Source organism: Rhagoletis pomonella, unplaced genomic scaffold (genome assembly GCF_013731165.1).
Source record: "Rhagoletis pomonella isolate Grant_MI unplaced genomic scaffold, Rhpom_1.0 Rhpom_scaffold_03542, whole genome shotgun sequence".
Taxonomy (NCBI): domain Eukaryota; kingdom Metazoa; phylum Arthropoda; class Insecta; order Diptera; family Tephritidae; genus Rhagoletis; species Rhagoletis pomonella.
This window is the reverse complement of record NW_023462094.1, coordinates 5,445-16,482: the sequence shown is the minus strand read 5'-3', so window position 1 is coordinate 16,482 and position 11,038 is coordinate 5,445. Positions and strand designations below refer to the sequence as shown.

The window sequence follows — 11,038 nt, the reverse complement described above, 5'->3', positions numbered from 1 at the left end:
CTCTCCGCATTCAACCCCACGACCTCCCTTGAACAGTGGTTAAGATTAATGTTTGGTTGGTTTGAGTGGATTGTCACACAGGTAAAAAGGAATTAACAAGTTTGTCATTTTCATTCCACAACTCGTAAAACCTAGAGCCATTTGGCGGTATTAATGAATTTCAGTACGTCATACATAGAAAGGCAGTTGCTCTCTGAATTCTTCTTGGCCTTCAAATAATTTCGCTAATTTTTGCTAGTTCGTGAGCTCTCTCCCATCGGCGTAGCCAGAATGAAATTTAGGGGGGGGGGGAGGGGAGCTCCACCCTATTAAGCTGGCATTTCAGGGTACTATTTTATATATATATACGGAAAATTTGAATGTTAGGGGGGGGCGGGGGCTCGAGCAACCCCCTGCCCCTACCTGGCTACGCCCATGCTCTCTCTTCTAAGTCCTCCACAAGTTGAGATTTGAAAAAATAAAAAGTATTTTTTTGTCAAAAGATTTCGCACAAAATAAATGGTTGTAATCCAAAAATAGCAAAAATATGCAAAAACCATATCCATTTATTGTAAAATATAATAAAATATGCGCAATAAATATGTAAAAATTGGTATGTAAAATTGGTAAAATATGCACTAACGATTGAATGCAATTTTAAAGGAAATTTCATGATTCGTAAAGCTAACTTAAGCATTTCCATTTGAAGATGAAAATCATGCCTTTGCCTGAGATTCCGAGCCCTAATAATAAAATAACATGCAGACATGGGCGTAGCCAGGTAGGGGCAGGGGGGTGCTCGAGCCCCCCTAACTTTCAATTTTTCCTTATATATATATAAAATAGTACCCTGAAATGCCAGCTTAATAGGGTCGAGCTCCCCCCTAAATTTCATTCTGGCTACGCCGATGCATGCATTATACTGAAAAGTGTACGCTTGAATATACTTTCACTACACGTATGTATGTATGTAATTCATATTTACATATTACCATCATAATTCATATATTTGTGCATATTCCTACATTCGTTCGAACCCAAAAGCATTTGCTTGCATTACTTACATATACATATGTACATATGTAAATATGTATGCTGTATGCATAACAAAATGTATAACCAAAACAAACGCGAAAAATATCTCCCATACAACGTCGTTGAAAATTTTTCGCGATAAGTTTATCTCGATAAGCTGTTCTGAGTGATCGCGAATTGATTACTTGCATCCAAGGCCTTGCTTGCATCGTTTTTCTCATTTATGAGAGGCCGACATCGGCAATGCTCCGACTTCTCATATTCGAGTGAGAGGAAATTTCTTAATTTTTTCCGATCGCGAATGAAAAGCAGTGGAAATTTTTTTGTCGATCGCATTCCGAATGTGAGAGGGAATTTCCGAACCCTGGTTATTGTGCTTGCCACATAAAAGCAAAACGTTGAAAATTATTGAAATCGGACTAAAATTACGGCCGGTTTTCATATAACGGTAAATTTCAGAAATGCCTGAATCTTCAAATGTCGAAATTTAAGGATGCTAATTTACTCAAAATTGATACACCTCGGGTTACCATGTAACGGTAGCTTTCGGAAAGGTGAAAGTATATTTAATACTTGCGCCGGGTATTTAATGTTCGGCTCCGCCCGAACTTAGACTTTCTTACTTGTTAATTTAAAAAATACACAACTCCTATTCATACGTAAATGTGAAATTAAATCTTACAAGTTATATAGGCCCTTATTATGAGTTGCATACGATTTTCGATCTTCGCTGGTTATCGAAGACCGAAAGTGAAATTCGTATAATGAGCTATGCAACCGTGTCGAAATTTTCGTTGAGTATCGAATTTTCTGTCGAACAGAATTTTTCTTTCGATGGTGTAGTGAAGTGTTAGAAAATTGTGAAAAATATATCATTTTGCATTTATTTTCTTACTTTTTGGCGGCTACACGCTAACTAAACAGTTTTTTATCAATTTCATGCAGTTTTATTGCCGTGAATACAAAACACAAGCTCGAAAGTCTGGTTTTACTTGTGAAAGAAAATCCCAATACTCAGTTGGCACGATCTCTGAGAACAAGATCGTAGATCTGTTGATATTTTTAAATTATTTTAAATAGATTTGGCTCACAAACGCCTCTTTAGACAGTCGGAAATATTTAATAAATCTGTAGACAAATTTCTTAAATATATTTTATGTCAAAATATATTCTAAAGACTACACTTAAACTACCTTAAACATTTACTACTGCTGGCCAATTTACTAAGCTCTCATCCTCTGACGAATCGTTGAACCCCAGAGCTCCGTTGTACTGATTTTTACCACGTTTTTATAAACTTGCTTTCATTTTATTTCGTTTTAGTTTGCACAAAAATTAGATAAATATGTATAAGCACACTATTTAGTTTCCTCAATTTGTAAACAAAGCTTCTCAGCAGTGAAAAATATACTATTGTGAACAACATAAACGAGCGAAATTCACAATATCGAATAAGCGTCATAATACCAAATGAAAGCTCGTTCGATCAGCACTTTCGACCACAGTCGAAGATCGAATGCAACTCATAATAGGGGCCATAGCTTTTCTTCATTTTTTTTTGCCGGCGGGACCAATTTAACTTATTTCCACTAGCTTTGATTTTCTTTAATTTAAGTGTATTTTAGAAGACGGACGGCAAATTCTAGAAAAAGGGGGATGAGGGGGGGGGGGGGTAGAATAGAACCCCCTGATTTCAAAAATGCCCCCCTTTTTTTCTAGCAACCATATAGTTCTTATATAATTTGTTGTTAAAGTTTTTGTATAAACGCTGAATAAGATAGCAAAATACCATCAAACTTGCTGCTGCCAGACTGATAAAAGCGGATTCTTAATTCGGAATTTTCACATACTATTCTCTCTTTGGTGTGCACCAACTGGGGCTACCGCCCCAGTGATGTAACCTTGGGAAAGGATAAGGTAACTAGAATTCCCTTTCTGTGTGGTAAACCTGGGGCTGCCGTCCCATTGATGTCTATTATGGTTATGATGAGGACTAAGACCCCTATCGATGCCAATATAAATTTTTCCAATCAGAGAAATGTACGTATTAAGCATTGCCTGTATTGCTTTGTATGTATTGTTTAGTACAATATGGCAACACATGTTATGTGTCAGTTTGCAACCTTTAACGCAAGTTTGTTTTTTGATTTATTATCAGATTTAAAAAACACAATTTAGACGGTATGCTTCTATCTCGAATGTTCGCAGAGGAATTGAAGTTTTATGTTCACATTTACAATAGAATTATGTTCTGGAGACGAGAAGGAAATGAAAGAAGTAGGGGAGAAAGAAAATAAAAAGAAATGCGATAGGCAGGGTTGCCACCGAGCAAGACGAATATAACAATAGGAAAATGATAACAATCCATGTGTTATTGTAAATATGGGTGCAATTCAACGTAATTTACAAGTCGATAACAGTTGAATTAAAGTGATTTATATACAAGATAAAATAAAATAAATAAAATGCAAAAACTTTGTAATATACAACGCTTTTATAAATGGACTAAAAAGTAGAAAATAATATTTCTCAGTCCCACAGAATTTGTTTTGATAACTTTTGATTTTGAAATTTTAGCAAAAGTCATTATAAACAATTAATGACATTGAAAACGAAAAACGTGGAGCGCATGCAGTACAAAGCATTCGATTTCATTGACAATAGTCAAACTACATAACATTCTACAGCGAAAGTACACATTTGATATCGATTTTAAACGGTCGTTATTCATATGCCCACATACATACATATGTTACTTTTCATATCAATTCAAGTGTATTACATGCGCCCCACGCTTTTCATTTTTAATGTCATTAATTGTTTATAATGACTTTTGCTAAAATTTCAAAATCAAAAGTCATCAAAACAAATTCTGTGGGACTGAGAAATATTATTTTCTACTTTATAGTCCATTTATAAAAGCGTTGTATATTAAAAAGTTTATTTTATTTTATTTATTTTCTACTTTTTAGTCTTGTCTGTACAAAATTTTGCAATAGATATTAAAATAATTCAACTTGCAGTGAAAGAGAACAGAAGACTATGCAAGCACAATGTTGTTTGCTCACATTTAGTATAAACATACATGTAGAGTCCGAAATAAATACACACGGCGTTTTGTATTTAACAGCTTTATTAATTTTAAAGTTCTGGGTTTAATCAGTCAAATGCGCTGTACGTGTGACTCGTCCGAATTTCGAATTACATCTGCTGTCCGTTTGTGCGTTGTCCATGTTGCTGTCCGCGTTCCTTTCGTTCATTGTCGTTCGTCAAAAAAGGATTCTTGTGCAGGGTTGCATATTAGCGTATGCAGTCCCACATTCGGCCCTCCTGACTACTCGTTCGGCTCGAACGATGGCTCCCACTTTTTCATGTACTCGGCGACAATGGTTGTGCGTCACCCTCGCCAACTTTCTCTACCTCGTATCGATCGTGAGCCAAAATTTTTGAAATCTTATAAGGGCCAAGATACTTTGGTCTTAACCTAAGGCTACTCCCGAATTGAGTGCGCTTGATGGCGACCAACTCATTTTGCTTATATTTTATTGCCTCCCTTCTCCTATCATCAAAAGTACGCTTAGTTTCTTTCTAAATCAACGCGATATTCTCTTTCGCTTGTTCGCGGATCACCTCACGTTCTAAGTCTAACTCATCGATATCAGCATTATGTATCAGCTCGCTAAGCTCGGACAACCCTTTAACCCTCATATCAAACCCAGTCAGTATAATAAAAGGTGCGAACCTAGTACTACGCGCTGGAGTGTTGTTGATGGCCTGCTGTACCCTGTCTATGTGTTTATACCAACTACCTGGTTCCTCAGAGCACAATTTCGATAACATTGGTACGACTATTTTATGCACTCGCTGAACTTGGCTTTTTCCTCGCGGAACACCTGTAGCGATTAACAAATGTTCAATACCCTCCCTTTCGCAGTAACCTTTGAAGAGGTTACTTGTGAAAGCGGCTCCTCTAGCAGTGATAACACGCCGTGGATTGCCAAAAATTGCAGCCTGTTTGGATAATCGGTCGACGACTGCCTCAGCACCGGTATTTTTGGTGCGGTATAACCACACAAACTTCGAGAATGCGTCCACCACAACTAAAATATAATTATACGCCTTCTTAGTTTGCTCCATAGGTCCAACATGATCAAGGTGAAAAGTGCTTAATGACCGATTCTCTTTATCAATGGGATTCAGTAGTCCTTCTTTCCTTCCTGCCTTGGCATCAGTTACGATGCATTCGACGCAACTCTTTACGACCTTGGCCGTTTTCGAGCTCAGCTGTGGAATTAAAAAGTTCTTTTCAACGGCTTCCTGGGTCTTTTTTACCGAGAAGTGTCCCTGCTTGTGCGCGGTTCGGATAATTTCATCTTCCATCAGCGAAGGCACCACTATAAGTTCCTTTACAGGATCCTTATAGAGTAAATTGGTTTTCATAAAAAAGTCCTCATACGTTTCCCTTTCTAACACCTTACAAACCGCTTTAATGCACTCGTCCTGCTGCTGGGCTTGCTTCAGTCTATGAGTGAGCGAATCCTCAAGAATCAGCATTTTCGACCCACTTCGATGCCCGATCTCATAATCGTGATCTTGCAGCCTCATGGCCCAACGAGATACCCTCAGCGGAACATCTTTCCTCCACATAGTCAGGGCAAAGGCGTTGCAATCAGTGACGATCTTGAAGTGAATTCCCAACAAATACACCCTCCACTTCTTGAGTGCCTCTACGATGGCCAACACTTCCAGCTCATATGAGTGGTATTTCTCCTCCGTTGGCTTGGTTTTGCGGCTCATATACTGGATTGGATGGAAATGCTGGTCCTCGCTGTCTTTTTGTAGGAGCACTCCGCCGTACCCATGCATCGACGCGTCCGTATGAACCTCGGTTATTGCCTTCGGGTTATAAAGTTTCAAAACAGGTGCGCTGACCAACGCAGCTTTTAATTTCGGAAACGCTGCTTGCTGATTTTCCGTGAAAACAAACTTTACCTCCTTCCGCAACAGGTCAGACAGTGGTTTGGCGATCACTGCGTACCCTTCAATAAATCGGCGGAAATACGACGTTAGTCCCAAAAACCTTTGTACCGATTTTTTGTCAGTTGGTACCGGAAAACTCTTCACCGCGTTTGTCTTCCCTTCCGATGGTCTGATCGTGCCGCCTTGGATTATGTAGCCTAAGAAATCGACTTTCGTTTGGAGAAACTGACGTTTTTCCCACTTAATGCGTAAGTTAAACTGTGTTGCCTTCTCCAATACTACCTTTAGCTTGACTACGCCTTGATCTACGTCCTTAGAGGGAATTATAAGATCGTCCATATAGGTGACTACCGTTCCGCCCCTAACAAGATCCCTAAACACAGCAAAAATGTATCGAGTAAATACCGCCGGAGAGTTGGAAATTCCAAAAGGAACATACAAGAATTCGTATTGGCCTTGATGGGTCACAAACGAAGTATATTTCCTGGATCCCGCCTCGATTGGCACATGGAAAAATCCATTTCTTAAGTCGAGAGTTGTGAAAACATGAGCGCCCTGTAACCTTTCGATCACGTCGTCCATGCGCGGCATGGGAAAATTGTCTTTCATTACCTTTTCGTTTAGACGACGATAATCGCAGCAAAGCCTTTTGCTTCCATCTCTTTTCCCAACCAGGACAATAGGCGAGGCATACTCGGATGTGCTAGGCTGAATAATGCCTTCCCCAAGCCACTCGGTGACTTGCTTATCGACAACACATTTGTCGGAGTATGACATTCGCCGTGGTCCCTGATAAACGGGGATATCATCAGTTAAACATATTTTCATAACGACTGGAGATTCATGCCGCTTTCTCGGTACGAAATTCTCTATTAAGGATCCGATCTCCCTTGATTTCGCGCTGTTAAGATGAGACGAGTCAACACTAATTTCCTGTTTGGCATTGGCGACAGACGCCAAACATATCTCTTTGAACTCCTTCAAAATAATTATTTCTGCTTCTGGCTCTTACTGCAAAGAAGCCGCTGTTGATTCGGTTTTAGCTTTGTTCCTTAACTGTACATATCTTCTGATACTCTCAAGTCGATCTGCCTCAACACATTGTTACCGATGATTGCTTGGTACACAATATCTCGCTCGCGGACAACATGAAAGGTGATATCTAATTCGACCCCGTCTATGTTTGTTTTGATATCGAAACTACCAATCGTATTAAGAGTACTGCTGCCTACGCCTCTCAATTGATGCCGTTCCTTAGATAATTCAATATCCCCTAGCATTAAGAGAACATCAAACCGCATAAGACACAAGTCGCACCCAGTGTCTAGCAATGCCGAAAACGTGAAATAGTTAATAGATCCTTAAAAATAACGCATCCTACAGAAGCAGCACGCACCGATTCTAAAGTGTTCACACGAGGTGTTTCCTGCTTAACCTGCACTTTCTTTGTCGGACAGTCCGCAATGCGATGTCCCGGTTTGTTGCATCCGAAGCATGTCGGCTGTCGCTGACGCTGACAGCTGTTAGCCAAATGCCCTACCTCGCCACATCGATAGCAACGTTTGTATCGGTTACTTGCGGCTTTGTTACACTCTTGCTCGAATCTTCGCTTTTCCCCTGCGCCCAAACTGAGTTGGCGCCCTGAACGCACTTTATCGTATATGAGAATCTGGGTTTTCAACTCTGCAATTGTAGCAGCATGATACAAATTCGCCTTGTTTGCCCTAGAGTCAGGAATACCATCCACAAAATACTCAATGAGGCTCTTGTCGTCTAAATTTATCGGCCTCCCTATCTCCATAAGACTGTAGAGATATTCACGATAGTCTTCGCCAGAACGCTTGCGACGATTTCCGAGCTCCCTATGCACTTCAATAGATGAGCTCGCTTGGGCGTATCCCAATTATTAATGCCGCGTTGACTACGCACATAAATTTTAGCAGCACTCTTTAGTAACTGCTTCCCATAAATAAACTTCTGAAGATCCCCCCACTGCACAGCTGTGGCATTATCCTCGAAATCGGAGAGCCATTCTTCCACAGAGGGATGCCCGATACCGCTAAATGACGTAAGAGAACCTTCAATATCGCGCAATGTGAAAACCGGACGACCAACCACCCCGGCCTGCGATACACTACTCTGAACAGAATCGCTCTCACTCCCGGAGCCGTCTTCGTCGCCTATGGTGAGGCCAAAATGCTCGCAAAATCGGTCCTGCAAAGTAGCTTTGCGTCCATTGGTTGAAAGTCCCAGTCCAGTCAGTTTATCTTTCAAACCGTTCACAGTCAGTGAAAATATTTGGTCCCTGTCCGTGCCGAAGTTTACAATATTTAACAATGTAAAATATTTAGCAAATATCAAGGTATTAAAATTATTATACTAAGTAAATATAACCTTTCGACAAAATATTCCTTAGCTTTGATAATAAATGTTCACAAATACTGTAAAAATGACTCAATTTTCAAATATTCTTACAGGAAAATAGTTTACACTATGAGCACTATTCTTTGACTTTTGTTTTTATTAACAAATTTACACAAATTGTGTTAAAATTTTCCGCAATTGTTCATTTAGCACATTTACAAACGAAATCTCATTTAATTTTCAAATAATCTAATAAGAAAATAGTTTACTTCATGAGCACCATTCTTATTTTCTTCTTTTGTTTTGATTAACAAATTCAATTTTCTTTCGCAAACCTCAGCTAAATAGAAGTCAACTTCAATTTCCTTCTTCAATCTTATTCTTTAAATTCCGTTTCCAAATTTATTTGGTTTTGCTTTATTATCGCACAAACTTCAATTCAATCTTCTTTCTATTCCAATCCAATTAGATTTTTCAAGTTTTCTTTTACTGCTGTCATTCGCATACTTTCTACATACAAACAATAACTTTTCTGCTCTCGCTGTTTCGCCAACCTCAGCCTTTCTACTGCTCACACTCGTACTCTCGTTCGTACTCGCTCCTGTACTCGGCATCTAGCAGCGCATCTACCCTACGTTGCTTTGTTTTAATTTCGCAAATCACTTGTCCCTTCTTTGATTATCGACGCTTTGGCCCTTTGCTCACGGCCACTATTGCCTATGCCTTGCTCTCCAGCAACGACATCTTACTCTGATGTCTACTTAGAATTTTCGTCTAGTCGTTTCGTTTACTTTCACGCTTTTCATTTTCAATCTCATAAATTGTTTATAATGACTTTTCATTAATCTAATCAAAAGTTATCAAAACAAGTTCTATGGGACTGAGATATATTATTTTCTAATTTTAGCCCATTTATAAAAGCGTGTAACATTAAAAAGTTTTTTTTTTATTTATTTTATTCTTTTTAGTCTTATCTGTATAAAATTTGGCAATAGATACTAAAATAATTCAACTTGCAGTGAAAAGAGAACAGAAGACAATGCAAGCAAAATGTTGTTTGCTCACGTTTAGTATATGCCTACATATAGCAGCAATTAATTTCATTTAAAGAAATGGCGTGTCGTCCATTTCCGCTGTAGCGTATGTAGTGCATATTTTTAAGTTCTTCTGGCGAGGCGACATCTATCTCTAGAGTTTTTCTAATTGTATGTCTCTGATATGATACCTACGACGAGGTTGATATCTAGACTACATTTGCCATAAATAACTTTGCTATATTTATAGTATATGGTGGTCTGGACATACAACATTGCAGGTTGATAAAAGCGTTGTAATAAAAGTGTGTAAGTATTAAGTACAGTGTTATGTGCATTTATATATATGAAAGTATGTGACAAATGCACTTTTTGTTAAGGAAATCAAATGGAACTACTTAAGAAATTTTAACAACAAATAACTTATAAACAATAATATTGTTTTTATTTTTTATTTTTTTTTGTTATACATGTTTTAGAGGATACCTCCCTTAACATCTTGGCCAAGTTTCATTTGTTAATTCCACCTGGTTCTCTTAAACCACAAGGTGCGGCTGACTACTAAAGCCCACCCATTTTTATTCACCTCACAGCTGTCAAAAATTTACTATCCAGTATATTTTTTTATCAATTGGAACAGGCCCTAAGGCACCGATATAAATTAATATGCTATAAGTGAATGCGAATGTGAATGCCAATGTATAGACATAAGAATATGGCGCCAAAACTAGAACAAATAAAAACACAACAGCAAAGAAATACTCTTAACTTCAAGCGTTACAAGCGGGGAGCGGAAAGATTCGCCCGCGAACGATGCGATGTATTTTTAAGAAATAATTTAGGTGAGCAAATTAGGTGATTTAGATAAATCAAAAATGGAAAAGTTAGTCATTTTTAATAATGTTTTTTTTTTTGATTTATTACTTGAATTTAAAAATTGGAACATTGTATTTAATAAAAAGTATTGTTGCTGCCTTTTCGGGTTACAGCCCGTTTTTCAAAAGGGCGTAAATCAAACCTACGTCACCAAATAACTACGCGGCATCAGTTAAGACGACTTTCAGTTATACATATTTACTTTTTTATTGCGGTGCAATGACTCAATCGCATCGAGGATGCAAATGTCGGATGTATCCTCCGGACTTTCATCTTCACAATCTAGCATCATGGCATGATCGTTGTTTAAACACCGTTGTTTTCCAAAGAATTCTTCATTCTCATTATTTATGTTGTTTCAGAGTTTAGAGAACCTGTAACGCCATCAGCGTCTTTCCATTTTAGTTTTTCTAATTCATTTTTAATTCCTTATTCTGTGACTGGTTTGAAAAATGTGTGCTTATAGCGAGGTTCTAAATATATAGGTGGACATGGCAAATAAATTGTTATTTTCTAGGAATGAAAGTTTTTAAGAAAAGTCTGTTTTGAAAGGCGTGGCTGCCAGCCGAATTAGTTTAGAAGAAAAGGCATGCCTTTTTTTTATAATAATTTGAATTATTGGAATCACGGACGATGGGTCTCAAAACTGCTTAGTTCCCGGGTGAGTTCTTAAAAAGGTTCATCTGTAACGAATAGCTTGTAATTAGTTCCATTTATTAGCTGAGCTAGTTGCAGGCTGTCACAATTAATTATTACCGTTTTGTTGTTCC

At 38.2% G+C, this 11,038-nt stretch overlaps 1 protein-coding gene across 1 annotated transcript; it reads right to left on the bottom strand.

Annotated features, from left to right (window-relative positions):
- Positions 1 to 7,318: 7,318 nt before the first annotated feature.
- LOC118754201 (cellular nucleic acid-binding protein-like) lies at positions 7,319 to 7,795 on the bottom strand. Its single transcript, XM_036489067.1, has one exon. It carries the CDS (start codon positions 7,793 to 7,795, stop codon positions 7,319 to 7,321), a length of 477 nt encoding a protein of 158 aa, XP_036344960.1.
- Positions 7,796 to 11,038: the final 3,243 nt, after the last annotated feature.

Excerpts from the sequence above, each read along its gene's own strand:
- LOC118754201 (XM_036489067.1), bottom strand. The coding sequence starts at position 7,795 with ATGGAGATAGGGAGGCCGATAAATTTAGACGACAAGAGCCTCATTGAG.